Genomic DNA, 16,909 nt, shown 5'->3' with positions numbered 1-16,909 from the left:
CCCAGCCGGGGATCCAGCCCGAGCCTCCGCAGTGACCTGAACCTCTGCAGTCAGATTCTGAACCCACTGCGCCACAGCAGAAACTCCAACCTCTTCATGGTTCTGGAGGCTGCGTGTCCGAAATCAGGGGGTCAAGGATCATTTCTGTCTCTTGCGGCTTCTGCTGGCAAAGCCTTGGCATTGCTGGGCTCCATGGCAGCATCACCCCCATTTCCACCCTGTCTCCATGCTGCTGTCCTCTGGCTGCGCCTGTATCCCTGTGCCTGTATCTCTCCGGCTGTATCCCTCCGGCTGCACCTGTATCCCTGTGCCCGTATCCCTCCGGCTGTGCCCGTATCCCTGTGTCTTCGGGCAGTCTTTTCACAGGGACATCCGTCCCTGGGTGCAGGGCCCACCTACTCCAATATGATCTTAGCTCTGCTCCGTCACATCTGCAGAGACCTAGATCCAAATAAGGCCACATACACAGGCGCAAGGGGTTAGGATATCAGTGTGTCTTTTGGGGATCACCGCCCGTACCCAGCGTGCGGTCTGGGCACCCCAGGACTCAGCCCAGCAGGCAGATTGCTTCTTCACTCTGCAACTCGAGCATGTGGGGCTGGACAGGCAGGTGGGTCCTTCTCTAGACAGGAGGCTGAGAGGGACAGGCTCCTGGGTGATGGTGGCCCCTCATCTGCCAGTGTTGCCTCTTCTTGTGACATTGATTAAAGGAAGGAGGTGGTGGCTGTTTATTCAGGCCCAGCTCCCCCGGATCCTGGCAAACACATGTTCATGGGTGGAGGAGGCTGCTGAGCGAGCACCCAGATGCTGAAGCCCGGCCCGGTCATTTGACTTTGGACCAGCCACTTTTCCCAGGGCTCCCGCTGGCTCGCCTGTAAACTGGGCTGATGGGAGCAGCCCCCTGCTTGTGGAACTGCTATGGACATTGAAGGGTGGACACTGCGACACAGCCAGGGAGTGGCAAGGACCCCACAGGCATCGGCTGTGACCTCTGCCCTCATTTGATTCTCATGCTTACGCTGGACGGGGCGTCCCACAGAGGAGTCCCTGGAGGGGGTGGGGGTTCAGGGGCTTGTGGGGGTGGAGCTGGCCGACCTGGTTTGGGGGGTCGTGAGAGCTAGGAAAAGGACCTCTGCTGATCAGAACCCCCTCACCCCGGAGTTCCCGTTTCAGCCCAGTAAGTTAAGAACCCTACCAGCATCCACGAGTCAGATGATGTGGGTTCGATCCCTGGCCTCACTCAGTGGGTTAAGCATCTGGTGTTGCCACAAGCTGTGGGGTAGGTCGCGGATGAAGCTCCGATCTGGTGTTGCTGTGGCTCTGGTGTAGGCCAGCAGTTGCTTCTCCAATTCAAACCATAGCCTAGGAACTTCCACAGGCTGCAGGTGCGGCCCTAAAGTGACAGGAAAAAAAAAAAAAAAAAAAAAAAAAAAAACCCTCTCACTCACCCTAAGACTGGGATCCAGATCAGAAGGAGGGGGGATGAGCGCACAGGACAGAAACCACTAGCAGGGGGAACAGCCCCAGGTAGGGCCCCGGGGGCAGCGGGGTGGGGGTGGGCTCGGCTGGTAGGGAGAAGTCTTGAGGGAAACAAGAGAAGGTTGGCAGATAGTGGATGGCAGAGCTGGGATGGGACGCGAGCTCCCTCCCTGATGGCAGAGACCCTACTTTCTTGTCATCAGCTGTATTCTTTTTTTTTTTTTTCTGGCCATACCCGCAGCATGCAGAAGTTCCCCAGCCAGGGATCGAACCCACACCATGGCAGTGACAATGCCAGATCCTCAACCCACTGAGCCACCGGAGAACTCCCCCTGCTGTATTCCTGACGCCTAGAACAGTGGCAGGCATACAGTAGGTGCTCAGTGATCATGTTTCCAGCATTTATCAAAGCACTGGGGAGGTGGGCTTTGTTCCCCCCCCCCAGAAGTACAGTGTCCCCACTCCCACACCTTCTAACTGACAGCTCGAGCAAGCAGGGTGCCCCTCCTCAGCCTCGCTGTCCCCGTCTGTGAATAGGGGTAATAATAGTCCATACAGGCTCTGAAGCCACCAGAAGGGACATTTCCTCTGGAGCACCTTGAGGGCAGCGCTCCCTACACTTGGTGTTGGTGCCCCCACCCCAGGCTTGGCACAGGGGAGCCTCTGTGAATTCCCCCATTCATGAAATACAACACACCGAGGTCCCGTCGTGGCTCAGTGGTTAACGAATCCGACTAGGAACTGTGAGGTTTTGGGTTCGATCCCTGGCCTCGCTCAGTGGGTTAAGGATCCAGCATTGCCACGAGCTGTGGTATAGGTCACAGATGCAGCTCGGATCCTGCGTTGTTGTGCCTGTGGCATAGGCTGGCAGCTACAGCTCTGATTGGACCCCTAGCCTGGGAACCTCCATATGCCACGGGTGTGGCTCTAGAAAAGGCAAAAAGACCAAAAAAAGAAAGAAAGAAAAAGAAAAAAGAAATACAACACGCGGTTGCTTTTGATGGCCCAACGCCCATCCAGCCGTGGGTGGTGACTGGTTGTCCAGCCTTGGGACGGTCACTGAGAACCCGCACATTGCAAAGCCTTTGGAGGTGACCAGGCTAATGGTGATTGATGCTGAAGTCACTCTGGGTGGCGTGGGTTCAGCCCTGACTTGGGAATCTCTGCAGTGCGTGGAATAGCCAGCAGTAAGCAAGCCCTCGGCAGGCACCCCACGACTGCGTCAACAGTCTGATCCCACCGCACCCCATCGTGTGGTGGGTGTGTCCCCATCCCTGTCCATTCCAGAGAAGGGAGGGATGAGCCGGGCACGCCCACCCCACGGCTCCCTGTGCCTGGCACATTGCCAAGCCCCTCCCTGGGTCTCCAGGGCTTCCCCTGCAGAGCCACTGTCCCAGGGGTTCCCTAGTGGGCCAGAGGAACTTTCTCAGTCAGCTTTGGGGAGCACCAGTCTTCTCCACCAGGGGGCAGGAGCGCCCCTCAGAGCGGGCAGGGCCTGGGTGGAGGGGCAGGGCACAGCCAGCTGAGGTTGGTACCAGGGAGGGGGCGGCAAGGACACTGGCCGCTCTCTTCCCCACTGGTGTACTCAGCCTGGCCGACTAGATGCCTGGAGACCCGAGCTCCAGAGATGCACGGACTTAGTGCAGTCCTGCCCCCAGGCTTCAGGCTGTCCATCTGTGAAATGAGGGGCTGAGCCAGGCTCAGGGCTGGGAGCCCCCTGAGATGCTCATTAGCAATCCCCAGGCCAGGATCCCCAAAAAGCCTGATCGGGGTTCCCAGCAGAGGCTGAGAAGAGGCATTTTAACCAGCCCCAAAGTCCCAGTGCCCTGAGCCCGTCTAGAGGTGCCAGGCCCATCGTAAAATTCACTGCTGGTTCTAGCACGGTGCCCGTAACATGAAATTTCCAGGCCAGCCCCTGAGCAGTCACCCCTCGGGGATCAAAACCAACCTGGGTCACCTCCTGCCACATCTTCGGGGACCACATGACTTCTAAAGGGCTGTCTGGGGCCTCATTTCGCACCCCGCAACCCTCAACCCCACCCATCTGACAAATGGGCAAAGCGAGGCAGGCCCCAGAGGTCACCTGACTTGGTGGCAGGGCCAGTGGACCCCCGTTCTGTACACCCAATGGAGGAATCCCTCTCCCAACAGAAGGAAAAGCCCCTAGGGGCTCCCCCCGAGTGACCAGGGCGCCAGGTCCCAACGTTCTGCTGGTGGGAGAAGGGCTGGAATGAAGTTCGGATCCTGGAGGAGGAGAGGGCATGGTTGATGCCACCAGGCCTGGCACAGTTCGTGGAGCAAGGTTCCTCTGGCAGCTTTGGGGTACATGCATGGGTACCCCACTCCAACTCCCATTCCCTTGAACGGAGGGCATTTCCCTTCCCTGAGTCCCAGCCACAGATGGGCCCCACCCAGCAGCATGCGTGCCTGCATGCCTGTGTGTGTGCCTGCATGCCCGCCTGTGTGCGTACACACACACACACACACACACAGGAGCGCATGCAATACGACTGCTCAATCCCCAACCCCTGATCTGGCCTGGAAGGCGCCATAAGTGAGGGGAGAACCCGGCGGGAACCTGGTGCCCCATGCCTGCCTGCGGGGGCAGCGGCTCAGCCAGAGCTGTCACATGGGACCTCCGGTCCTGGAGGCCCAGTCATCTGACACGTCCCAGGAAGCCAGAAATCAGGGTTTCCGATGTCAGTGCCTCCATTGTAAAGCCTTGGCTGCACGCGGTTGGGTTTTTTGTTTCTCCACCACGCGGCAGGCTGTGCGGAACTCACTTATGAGCTGGACTTGGCCGTCGGCCACCCCTTTGCCCTCCGCTCTGGGGGCGTGATGGTTTGTCCCCTCTTGGCCTCTGCCTCAGATGTGGGCCCTGGGGGCTGACTGCTCCTGCCAGGCCCCCCTCCTCGCCCGGTGCCCCTCTGTGACTGTCACCAGCCCAAACACAGGGCAGCAGCGCCTTCGCCCAAATCTCCACCCTTACCCCCAGCACTGGGCTGTTGGGTGTAGACAGCGCATACAAAGGTTGGCAGATGGGGCGAGAGAGCAGTCATGGCCAATTCCTTAACACTGATCTCAAAGACGGCTTTGAGATCCCCCGGCCTGCCCCACATCCAGCATTTCTTGCTGGCCTCTCCTCCCAGGGCCTCGTTCGTCTTCTGTTTCCTCCCACCTCGGGCTGCCCTTGGCGCGCGTCTCCCATTTTAACCTTGAGTTTCTCATCCAGAGCAGCCCAGCCTCCCTCCCCACCGAGCGGGCCCCTCCTGAGCCGAGCCAACGAAGCCAGCCCCCTGCGGCTTGGGAAACCATTCTTCATCCCGTCCACCCCGGCTCTGCCCCCATCCCGGTGATTCTCTGCTGCATTTACACCAGGGGCAGTGACAGGGCCTCTGTCTCTGTCCAGTGTGGCACCCTTTACAAAGGGTTTAATCCCTTCCTACCTGTGAAATAGATTTATCCCTCCGTGTAACCAAATGTCCGCTGCGTGCCTCCTGCACCCTGGGCTCAGGAAGGTAGGGGGCGTGAAGCGGTTGTCTATCCTGGCCTTCCTGGTCTACAGCAGCAGATGGAAAAGTCACCAAATGGCCCGAGGGCCACCTCGGAGCCTAACCCAGGGTGCAGGAGGTCAGAAGGGGGTGGGCGAGGAGGAGTTCCCGCTGGGGTGCAACAGGATCAGCAGAGTCTCTACAGCGCCAGGACACAGGTTCCATCCCAGGCCTGGCACAGTGGGTTAAAGGAGCTGGCATTGCCGCAGCCAAGGCATAGGTTGCAGCTACGGCTGGGATCTGACCCTTGGCCGGGGAAATCCATACGCTGCGAGGCAGCCAAAAAAGGGGGAAAAAAGGAGAAGGAGGTGGGGGAGGAGAGGCGGGATTTCAGGCTGTGGACCTGATCCTCAGCGCCTTGGGAGGCAGCAGAAGCTCGAGCACAGGAGCATATGGGTGTGTCAGTCATCACTCCGGCCACCTCGCTTGTTCAGTGTCCTTCAGGGAGTGTCTGTTGTCCTGGCCTGGGGAGGTGATGTGGACGCGGAAGGAGCACACGGGGTCCCCAGATGTTTCTAAAGGGGTGAGAAACCAGCAGGGACTTGACAGAGAGGGCAGTTCCTCCTGGCCGGTCAGCTCACGCAGGGCCATGCAGGTCTCAGCCTTGGGGGGGTGACAGGCTCTGGGGGAGTCAAGGGTCTCTGGTGCCTTGATTTTGAGCTCGGGGTCAGGAGTTGGCCAGGCGTGACTCTGCCTCCCTAGATTGAGGGTAATGTCTGGCACAGAGTAGGTGCTCAAGAAATGCTGGTGGACTTTCCACTGGGCAGTGTCTCCTTACCAGGTTCTCATACACCTTATACGAGGCTCTCCTGGTTCCTGGAGCCACAAAGAAACTCATTCGTGGCTCGGCCTGGCCTTGGCAAACCATCCCGCCCAGGTTATCCATCCAGCAGAGAGCTCCAGCCTGGGGGGCTGAACCTGGCCCTTCCACCGCCCCCTTCATGCGGAGGCGCTGACCCTGGCTCTGAGTGCAGGCCAGCATGTCCACCGGCTCTGCGGTGGGCTGAATTAGCAGGCCCCACTCTCTGAAGGGCCAAGAGCTTTGGTTCTGCCATCAAGGAGGGTGGGGCTCACGCACACACCATGGCACAGGGCCCTGGATCCAGTGGGCACTGGGCCTTGGTCCCCTCTTCCACACCACATTGGGGGGCCTCTAACACCCTTCTGGTGCTGAGGTTCTAGGAGCAGCCCCCACCCCCCCACTCAGCTAGGAAGCATTTATAGGAAGACAGGGGGCTGGGGCCTGGTGACACCAGAACTTGCTCAGCACAGTCGTTGTTTCAGGAAAGGCCAAGGAAGTCAGAGGGGGGAGGCAGGGCTGTGCTGGCTGGCCCAGTGGAGGTGGCCGGGGAAGCCGAGCCCTGTGCGAATCCCAGAAGCTGGAGGGGTGTCGTACTGTGTGCTCAGGAAGCCTGGGTTAGGCCCAGCTTTGTTCTTTGTTGATTGTGTGATGTTGGGAAGTTCTTTCACCCTCTGAACCTCAGTTTCCTTAACTGGAAAACGGGCCGGAGACCTCCATCCAGGCTTTATGAGAACCACAGAGGAGTCTGGGTCCACCCGCCGGGGTCTTGAGGGACTTGTATGGGCACAGGCCCTGTGCGGAAGGACGGCGAGGTGGGGTGGTTTCGAGGCCCCAGTGCCCCAGGGGTCTGGGACAGGCGGGAAGCTGAGCACCGTGTGGGTGTGGTCCCAGGGGCCGGCGCGGGGCAGACGCCTGCGGTTGGATTGTGCGTTCGTGCATGTTCGTTTCCGGTGGGCACTTTGGGCCCTCGGAAGAACAGAGGGGGCCAGAACAAGGCCCCACGGGGGCGGACTCAGGGGGCGCTGGGCGGGCGGCGATTAAGGCTGCGGAAGCGCCGGCCCCGCCCCCAGCTAGTGGTCCCGCCCATCAGCCCGCCCCCTTTCTTGAGGCCCCGCCTGGGTCCACAAGCCACGCCCCCTTGTCCGCTCCGGAGGCCGCCCCTGCTCCGCCCCCGTCCTGGGCCCCGCCCCCTCTGGCCCGGCCCCGCCCCGGGCCCCTTTTGCGCCGGGTCTGCGCTACCCGCCGCGCTCCTGGAGCTCCACGCTGCGGCCGCTCGGAGCAATGATTAACCCGGCGGGGCGGCAGGCGCGGGGCCCGGGGCGGAGGCGCGGGGCCGGGGCGGAATCCCGGAGGGCCGCTTGGCTTCCTGCTTTCGCCCAAGTTTCCTCGTAGAGGGCGCAGCGCCGGCCGGGGCCGGCGGCGCAGCGTGGCGCAGGGCGCGCGTGGGCGCCGAGCCGGCAATCGGGGTCACCATGAGGACTCTCCGCAGGTTGAAGTTCATGAGTTCGCCCAGCCTCAGTGACCTGGGCAAGAGAGAGCCGGCAGCCGCCGCCGCGGAGGAGCGGGGCACGCAGCAGCGCCGGGCCTGCGCCAACGCCACCTGGAACAGGTAAGGCCGCGCCCTCCCGGCCCGCCCGCGGGCCCCGGGTCCTGGGGCCGGGGGAGGGGGAGCCCTCGAACCGGTCCACGGGCGAGGGCCGGTCCCCAGCCCGGAACTGTGCCGGGGGCAGCGTGGCACTTTACAGTTTGTGGAGAACTTGCTCCGCCGGAGTTGTTCGGGCGGGGAGGGAAGTTTAGTGCAACGTGTTTCTAGAACCGAGGGATAAAACTGCGGACCCGGGGCTGGTCCCAAAGCGCCCAGCTGGTGGGTGGTGGGCTGGGCCTGGATCCAGCTCCTCGTGCCCCACCCCCCCGCCCAGGGTCTTCCCACGTCCCCGCTCCAGTGCCCATGGCAACCTGGGAGGTAAATAGAGCAGGAAGTATTTATCCCATTTCGCAGATGAGCCTCGCGGGCGCAGTAGTGGGTTGCCGCTGCGTTTCCTGTTTCTGCGTTCAGGTCCCTTTGGTTGGGGGTAGGCGGATGGCTTTCCCTTGAGCGGCCTCCCGCCCTCCCGGCCGGCCGTGAGCAGGGGGGCCGCAGCTGCCCGGCATTCCTTAGACCACCCTCCCCCGCGGGCCCTTCCCAGACAAGCAGGGGCGTGGGAAGCCCCGCCACCAACCCCAGCTTTGTTTGAAGAGCAAGGCTGGGATCGGGAAAAGATGCGGTTAATTTGGTGGGATTTCCCACCGTGTTTGCCCAGGAGCCCTTTTCAAAAATAGATATTTCCACCAAAAGGAGATGGGAGGGGGCGAGAAGAGAATGGGGCAGCTGTTCTGGGGGCTGTGGGGGCTGTTTCCCCGACACACACCGGGCAGTGGAATCCTGCAGACCTTCTGCCCCCTGGGGTCTTGGCTACCAAGAAGCCGACTGTCGATACAGACACGTGTTTACTGGGCATAGCAGTCTTTTCCTGAGCATCAGGGTGGGCACAGGGCTGCCAGCCTGAGACCCTCTTCCATGTGCCAGGCAGGACACAGTCGTTCACAGCCAAGTTTGTCTTCTGTCCTCCACCCAGCTGCCTCAGTTTCCCTGTCGGTCAGCGGGCACACACACAGGCCTGAGCTGGGGACAGCGAAGGAAGGATCCTCCTTAGGGAACCGCATCAACCCAGCCACCGCACCACGCCGTCTTAAGTGGGCTTTCTCCTCTCCCAGAATTGAGATAAGAGACCAGCCTCCTGCCTCATTTCTCTGCCCTGGTTTAGTGGAAGGAGCCAAACAGATTTAGTTCAAATCCCAGCTCTGCCTCTAACCTGCTGCATGGCCTTGAGCAAGTCTTTTTTTGCCTCTCTGGTCCTCGATTTCCTTGTCCATAAAATGGGCTAATGAGAGGGAGTTCCCGTTGTGGCTCAGCGGAAACGACTCCGACTAGGAACCATGAGGTTGGTTGCAGGTTTGATCCCTGGCCTTGCTCACTGGGTCAAGAATCCGGCGTTGCTATGAGCTGTGGTGTAGATCGCAGACACGGCTGGGATCCAGCATTGCTGTGGCTGTAGCGTAGGCCAGCGGCTACAGCTCCGATTAGACCCCTAGCCTGGGAACCTCCATATGCTGCAGCTGTGGCCCTAAAAAGACCAAAAGACCAAAAAAAGGGAAAAAAAAAAAGGGCTAAATAAGAGTGTCCACCTCACAGGGCTGTTGTAGGGATTCAGTGTGAAGGTCAAAGCCCTCAGCATGTGCCTGGCACATAGTGGGTCCTTTGTAACTCCTAACTCAAGCTCAAACCCGTGCTGGGGACAACCGCATGTCAGGATGGGCCTGTGGCGCCAGGATTGGGGGCGCCCTCAGGGGTCTGCTGGTTCCCGAGCCTTCACCAGGTTTCTGAGCCTTCTGCCCCTGCTGGGGTCTCCTGCTGCAGTCAGCCCTGCTGGGGGGTCCCCAGGCAGAGGTGGGGCACCCTGGGCTCGGCTCTGAGTCTTCCAGAGCTCAGGGAGGTTCCTGTGAGGACAGGCCGCCTGAGTCACTCCACTGCTTTTCACCTAAAGGAGTTTAGAGCGTCAGTGCTATTCTGCGCCCCGTCCCGCAGCTTAGCACCGTGAAGGCCCCGAGCCTCCCAGCCCTTGGACCCGCTCCCCATTTAGAGGTGCAGAGGGGGACACGGCACCGGGCGACCTGCCTGGCGGACACCGCAGAGCAGAGCCCCAGCGCACCTCCCTGGGCAGAGGGAGCCCAAACCGGGGAGGGGCAGTGCCTTCTGCTGCCAGCACACACACTGCAGGAACTCTTGGAGAACCGGGGCCCCTTCTGGTCACTGCCTGTCCCCCCAGTGCAGGGCTCCCTGCTAGGGCCCCCCTAGGATAACAGCCTCAGGTTTCTGGACAGTGCGTGTCCTGCTTTGCTGAGTTGTGGGCTCATTCTGAGTCCAAGAAGAACCCCCATTTCTCGGGTGACCACAGCTGTCACAAATGGCCACAAACTTGGTAGCTTAAGACAAAGTCCTTCATAGTTCTGGAGGTACCCGAAATCCAAAATCAAGGTGTCATCAGGGCCTCGCCCCCTCCAGAGGCTCTAGGGAAGGGTTCTTCCTCCCCCTTCCCAGCTCCTGGGGGCTCCTTGGCCTGTGGCCACATCACTTTGCTGTCTGCTTCTGTCCTCACCTGGCCTTCTCTGTGTCCCTGTGTCCCAACTGAGCTTATAAAGACACCAGTCACTGGATGTAGGGCTGACCCTAAAATCCAAGTTGGTTTGTCTCAAGATCCTTAACTAATTATATCTGCAAAGACCCTGTTTCCAAATAAGATCTGGGGTACCAGGTGGACGTGAGTTTGGGGACCCTACTCAACCCACTGCGGTGAGCCTGGGCCCATCCCCTACATTCTCTGTGCCTGTTTCCTCATCTGGCCGTGGGGCAGAATACACTGCTTGCGGCCGTGAAGGTGGATCCACACACATTCATTCACTCACTCCCTGGCCCTGGGCCGGCCCGGGCCTGGCGTCAAACACACAGCCTCCTGGAGCCCGGAGTCCATACAGGGAGATAGGGGTAAACCAGGATGCAGGCACGCCCACAAGGTGCGTGCAGGTGATGCACAGGCTGGCAAGATGCTAAAGCAGGTGAACCTGAGTGCTGGCTGCACGCAGCTGGGGTCCACGTTCCCCTCTCCCATGGGTGCACCAGGAACGTGTGGGTGCCGGGCTGCCGACTGGCTGGGTCATGCTCACACACTGTGACTTAGAACTGAACTGTCAGACCCTGAGCACCATGGCTGCTCTAGGGGGAGGCTTCTCCCCTGTGCCCGGCCCAGTGCTGGCGCTGCAGAGAGGTGGCCGCAGAGCCCCTTAGAAGGCCTGTCTGTCACTCCCACCCGAAGCCCCTTTCCCCTCCCCAAGGGCCTGGACAAGGCACATTGTGTCCCTGTCTGTCCCTGGCTTCACCCCACGGGTCCTCGCTGACCCCATGTGTGTCCAGGGCCTCCAGCTCCATGAAGGTTGAGTTCTTGAGCAGAGGCGCCAGCTGGGGGGCAGGGAGGAGCTCCCCAAACCCCGGCAGGAGTCCCCTGTCCCCGCCTTTGGGCCAGAGGGTCTTAACCATTATGCAGCCCTACCCGTGCCAGGCCTGGGTCTGCCCACGTGCCTGGTTTGGAAAGCCCAGTGCCCCCCCAGCATATGGATGTGAGAAGGTGCGCTGTGTGCCCGGACGCTACGGGCAACGCTGCCCTCTCACTCCCACAGATGCGCCTTGAAGGCTGGAGTGAAGTCCTCAGCTCCGGGTAGGGAAACGGGGGCCAGGGGCCAGGGGCCTGATCAAGAGCCCTGCTGACGTGGCCTCTAACCCCTGGGCTTTATGAAGCCACTGCCCAGGACCGTGTGAGTTCGTGTCCTCTGGGGCCAGGTGAGGCCGGGTTGGTGGTCAGAGCCCCCCGCAGGCTGTAGCCCACCGCGTCTGCACATCCCTGGTTCTAGAAGCAAGCCGCTGGCCCAACCCCCACCAAGTGTCCTGCCCCCGGGTCTCCTGGCCCATGAGTGCCCCACCCCCAGACAGCGGTGCCCACCCTGCCCACCTGTCCCAACCTCTGTGTAGAGGAGCTGCTTTCACCCCGCCACAGCCTTCAGGGTGGGGCTTGTCACCCCATCTTGCAGATGAGAACACTGAGGCTCAAGAGGGCCGGGGACTGGCCAGGTCTAACTCCAGAGCTTCGGCCACCACCTCCTGGGGGTCTCTGAGGGCGCGGAGGAGGTTGGCTGAAGCCTCCAGGGTGACCTGTTGGTGGGGGGTGGGGGGTGGGGGCCTGTGTCTGGCCCTGAGCCCCTGCCCCCCTGAGGCAGCCAGGGTGTGGTCAGCAGACCAATGACCCCCAGAGATGGCCCGGAACCTGGGGATGTTCCCTTCCACGGTGACAGGGACTTTGCAGATATGAGTGAGTAGATCTCCAGGTGGGGAGATGATACAGGCGGGCCCGGTGTCATCACGAAGTCTTTATGGGCGGGAGGCCGGGGGTCAGAGTTCCAGCAGAGGGGAGAGGGGCCGCACCGCAGGCTTGAAGGCTGGCAGGAGGGCCCAGGCCCAGGACCGTGGGCGCCTCTGGAAGCTGGAAAAGGCCAGAAGCAGATTCTCCCCTGGAGCCTCCAGAAGGAGCCAGTGCTAATGACACCTTGATTCCAGCCCCGTGACCCTGACCTAGAGCTTCCGGCGTCAGAACCATAAGGAAATAGCTTTGGCTGGTTTTAAGCCGCTAAGTGTGTGGGCTTTGGTTCCAGCAGCCTCGGGACATGCCTCTGCTGGGCTGCTCGCCCTGGGCCCCCACGTCTCCCACCCACGGTGACCAGAACCTGGCCTCCTAGCCTCGTGGGTGGGAACGTGAAGCAGACGGCTGTGGGGGGGACACGGGCACCTGTCAGGGCAGGTGGGCCTCTGGGGAAACCCTCCAGGCTCTTGCCTGGTGCGCCAGGGGGTCGTGGGCGTGGGGTCCCTCCCGCTCAGCCAGGAGCCCGGGTGGGAGGTGGGGAATTGTCGGAGCTGGGGACAGAGCGATGCTTGTTTGCCAAGGAGCAGGGCAACCTGCCCACAGGCCCGAGAGGGGTGTCCTCACCCCCCATTTCCCAGGGGGTCAGATCGAGGCCCAGCGCGAGGTCAGGATTGGCTTCTAAGTCGCCTGTCCCCCCCGTACCTTTCAACTGGGGGTGAAGAGGAGGCCTGCAGACACTTGGGGGATGGCTGGGGCAGAGCCAAGCAGCCCCCCCAACTTCCCGGGTGCGACCCCCAGCCCAGATACAGATGAGGACCCTCCGGCTCTGGTCACCCTTGTTTGGGTGAGGCAAAGGAAGGACTAGAGTCCTGGCTGTTAAGTGAGGGACTGGGGTGTGGGGGGACCCCACGGAGCCAAGCGCCTCCATCTACCCCACTCACAGGCCAGGTCCGAGACAAGCCAGGCCTCAACACCAAAGGAAGTGGAGTTGCCGTTGTGGCTCAGTGGAAACCAACCTGACTAGTATCCATGAGGATGCAGGTTCGATCCCCAGCCTCGCTCAGTGGGTCCGGGATCCAGCGTTGCCGAGAGCTGTGGTTGTAGGCTGGCAGCTGCAGCTCTGATTAGAACCCTAGCCTGGGAACCTCTGTATGCCGCGGGTGTGGCCCTTAAAAGACAAAAACAAAGAACAAAACAAGCACTGGAGGAAGTGCCCGCCCCTCTTGGGGTCCAGGGAGGCTTTCTGGGGGCACCTGGCAGAAGCCTGCCCTCCTCTCTGTTTTCTGAGCCTCCGCCTCTCCAGGAGTCCCCAGAGGGGCGGGGTCCCGAGCCGCCAGAGGCCAGGCCTTGGGGGCCCCACCTACTCCCTCTGTCAGCACTTCCTGCATGGGCAGGCGTTGACATGGGACCCGCCCAGCTGGGGCCCCAGCTGCTCGCAGCCCTGCTCCAGCCCCAGCCTGAGCCAGGGTGGCCATGGGTGGGTTCAAGAGCTCCTGCCGTCAGCCCTTCCTCCTAGGCCTGACCATGGGCCCCGTCCTGCCCCCGCCAGCCCTGGTAGCAGCAGGTCCAGCACTGTGGAGCCCCGCCCCATGCTCAGGTGACAGGTGGTGAGACTCGCCCCTGCCCTCCTGTCCCCTCCATGGGGGAGGGACGGCCTGGCGGTGAGAGGAGGCAGCTGGGGGACGGGTCAGCCACCCCCCCGGGCCTCCCCCGGAAGCCCCCGGGCCCCTGCGGGTTCCACGAGGCCCAGCCTGCCTGCCTCTGGTCTTGGAGGCCGCGGCCGGGGTTTCACTTCTGTCCCGGGGGTTAAGTCACACGCGGGCCCTCCTCTCCCCACCGGCGGCCCACGGCGAGCCTTTGCTATTTCCCCACCTCAGACTTTGGAAGGATCGTGGACCTCGGCTGGAAGGAAGCAGGGGGAGCCGGGCCCTGCCTGTCCCCCACCACCGGTTTGAGCAGCTGCGAGGGGTGGCAGGGCCGTGGGCCTGGACTCCGTTCTGGTCCTGCCAGGCATCGAGCTGTGTGACTCGGGCCATCGCCTGGCTTCTCTGAGCCTCGTGTTTGCTTCTGAGGCCTGGGCTGTGACAGTTCACCCTCACGCCGAGGTCGGGGAAACGGGGGGAGATGGAGGGAAGCCCAGGGCAGAGGGCCGGGCTGCAGGGGGTGCTTCTGGGCCCTGCCCCCCAACCCCAGTCCCATGTAACCCCTCAGGGCCCTGTCTGCCCCTCAGCGTCTCTTATAGGGGCTGTCATTCTGAGTCCCATTAGACAGACAGGGACACTGAGGCCCACAGGGTCCAGTCTCGGGATGGACGCATGCAGCAGGCAGCCCAGAGCTGGGATTCAAACCAGGCCCACACCTGTCCCAGCCAGGGAGCTGGAAGTAGGAAAGGCAGAACCCAGTCCACCAGGACAGGAGGCTGGGCTGGGCTGCGGGTGTGGGGCGCAGATCTCAGGGGTGACCCTGGGGCTAAACCAAACAGCGACTCACCCCTGCGAGGGGGGACCTGACCAGTGAGTCTCCAGAAGAGGCAGTTGGGAGGACGGCAGCCCTGAGGCAGGAGGCCGGTGTTGCTCAGATCTAGGGTGGGGGGTGGTTTAAGTGACACAGAGGGCGCTGGATCCACCCCGCCACCCCCACCCCCACCCCCACCCCCCACCAGCTCCGGGGCTTCGGGAAAAGACCATCCAAGGCCAGGTGGTTAGGGTCGCCTCCGGGCTGGGGACCAGAGTGGGCTGGGCTCCCTCTGGAAGGTTTAAGGGAGGAAGGAGGAGGGGCTGGTGAGGCCGGGCTCTGAGAGCAGCAGGAACAGGTGGGCCCCAGCCATGCTGTCCCCTCGGCCTGATGGAGGCCTGGACCCCCAAGGAGGACTTGGCAGGGGCCCCCTCTGAATGTCAGGAGGGCCCCTCTGCCAGCCCCCAGGCTCCCCAGCCCGCAGGACTGAGGCTGCAGACCCCCGGCTCTGTGCTTGTCCTGCATCTGCCCCCCCAGCAGCCCCCAGGGCAGTGAGGCTCCAGCTGTTAGGATTTCAGGGTGGCAGCTGCAGTAGGACAGCTGGCTTCCTGGCAGCCAGTAGACTTGCGTCCGAGTCCTTTTCTCAGTCCACAAGTGGGGAGCAGCCTTACCGTGACACAGTTGTGGGGCTGGGTCCACCGCAGGCTTCTAGCAGGTGGGCACAGTCCTAGCCGTGACCACACGCCAGGCCCGGCTCTGGCCAGGCTTCCGTCCTCCCAGCGACCTGGGGGCAGGCACCCTCACGACCCCTGTTTCACAGGCAGGAAGTAGCAATTCGCGGGCGGGCTTTCCTGGACACGCAAGTAAGCGACATTCCAGCCCCAGGCCTGGAGTGGTGAGGAATCAGGCACATGGGTCAGGTGACAAGGCCTCTGGCCGGGTCAGGACCAGCTGTGGAACCCGGCCCCGTCCCTGCACTGCTGAGAGCCTCCTTCACCCACCTGGGATGGGGGCCTGGACCTGGCTCTGTGTTGGGAGGCTGCTGGGTGAGCGTCGTGGGCTCCCAGGACTTGGCCTCCCTGAGGCTCAGTCTCCTCATCTGCAAAGTGGGCGGCCAGTCCATGATGCTGGGGAGGGGGCAGCTGATGAAAGCAGGGCCTCAGGAGCTGGGTGGGCCCTGCCTGCTCCACGGTGTGAACCGCACACTCACTCAGCTGTCCCTCCATGCCGAGAATCACATTGCGTCTGTGGCGGAGCCCCCCAAACCTGGTTTTCACTCTGGGGGGCTTATGGCTGGTGGCAGGGACTGACATGAAAGTAAACTCACAAAGTCCTGGGGCCCAGGCCTCCCTGGGGAAGGAAGGAGGTCAGGAGGGCTTCTTGGAGGCGGTAGCCTCTAGCCAAGGCTCCGAATCGAATAGCTGCTTGCCTGGTAGATAGCATAAGTGCCACCCCCAGCCCAGATAGGAGGGGCCGTGGGTACAAAGAGCCTGAGTGAGGCGCCCCTGGCAGGCCCTGTGCTCCATGAGGTTAGGGTATGGGCTGCCCAGGAATGTGGGGAGGGACCATTCCAGACAAGCCTCGAATGCCTGGTCCAGGTCTTGGGCTGTATCTGCAGGGCCCTGGGCCGGGAGGCAACGGCTGCCAGGGGAGGTGCGGGGAGGTGGCGTGAGAGGAGGGTGCGGCAGAGATCCAGCAGGTGGAATGGGCGAGGCCCAGGATGCATCTCCCGGGGACTCTCCGGGCTGCTCCTTTGAGCCAGGTGCTGAGCACCGGGTCCGTGAACAACCCAGGGCCCTGTGCTCCGAGGTTTATAGATTAAACCAATGGATCAAACAAATCACCTGTAAACATGTAGGTGCACGCTGACAGGTGTTGTAAACACTGAGATGGCTTGTGGACTTGTGACCACCTGTGACCCGAACAAAGGGTCCACGTAGATGCAAGTGGTGGTGGGGGGGGGGCAGGACCCGACTGAAGAAATGACGTGCAAAGGCCCTGCGGTGCGGGCAGCTTCCCTGAGGGGTGGGGTGCCGGTGACACAGGTACCCAGGTCAGGGAGGGCGGCAGGGGCCAGCGCCCAGACACCGGAAGCACGGCTGCAAGCGCCAGTCTTAGTTATGTTTGGGGGTGGGAGAGGCCGGCAGAGGGTGCCCCGTAGTTCGTGGCTGGGTGTAGGGGGTTCACGAACACGGGGAGGGAGGCAGAGTCTGTGGGAGGTACAGGGGAGGCGCTGGGGGGGGCGTGGCACAGGGCGGGAACCCAGGCTGTGGGCAGACGGGGTCCCTCTTTCTAAAAGGACCAGCTCCCTGCTCCTGACCGGACAGGAGAGGGAAGGGGGGGTGTCTCGGGGCCCCTGGACGGCAGCACGCCTCTTTCCCCGCCCGCAGCATCCACAACGGCGTGATCGCCGTCTTCCAGCGCAAGGGGCTGCCCGACCAGGAGCTCTTCAGCCTCAACGAAGGCGTCCGGTGAGTGGCCATCGTCCCATCCTGGGCCTGGGTCTGTGCGTGGCAGGGACACCTGTGCCCGGTGGGAGGTCCCAGCCAGCGCCCGGTCCAGCCTTGGGTGGTACCCTCAGAGCCCAGGTAGACAGCGGCCCCCATGTGGCCCCTGAC

General features: G+C 62.2%; 1 protein-coding gene across 8 annotated transcripts in view; it reads left to right on the top strand.

The window, feature by feature from the left end:
• The window catches only part of PRR5 (proline rich 5), a 58,380-nt gene that overhangs the window by 24,226 nt on the left and 17,245 nt on the right, over positions 1–16,909 (top strand). For 2 of the 8 annotated variants that reach the window (XM_021090913.1, XM_021090910.1), the window contains exons 2-3: positions 7,322–7,441; positions 16,682–16,762. In XM_021090913.1, coding sequence (XP_020946572.1) covers positions 7,332–7,441; positions 16,682–16,762 — 191 coding nt within the window. In that variant the 5' untranslated portion in view covers positions 7,322–7,331. 8 annotated transcript variants of the gene reach the window in all.

This window comes from Sus scrofa, chromosome 5, assembly GCF_000003025.6.
Source record: "Sus scrofa isolate TJ Tabasco breed Duroc chromosome 5, Sscrofa11.1, whole genome shotgun sequence".
NCBI classification, from domain to species: Eukaryota; Metazoa; Chordata; class Mammalia; order Artiodactyla; family Suidae; genus Sus; species Sus scrofa.
The sequence above is the reverse complement of the archived record's forward strand: the minus strand, read 5'-3'. Positions and strand labels throughout refer to the sequence as shown.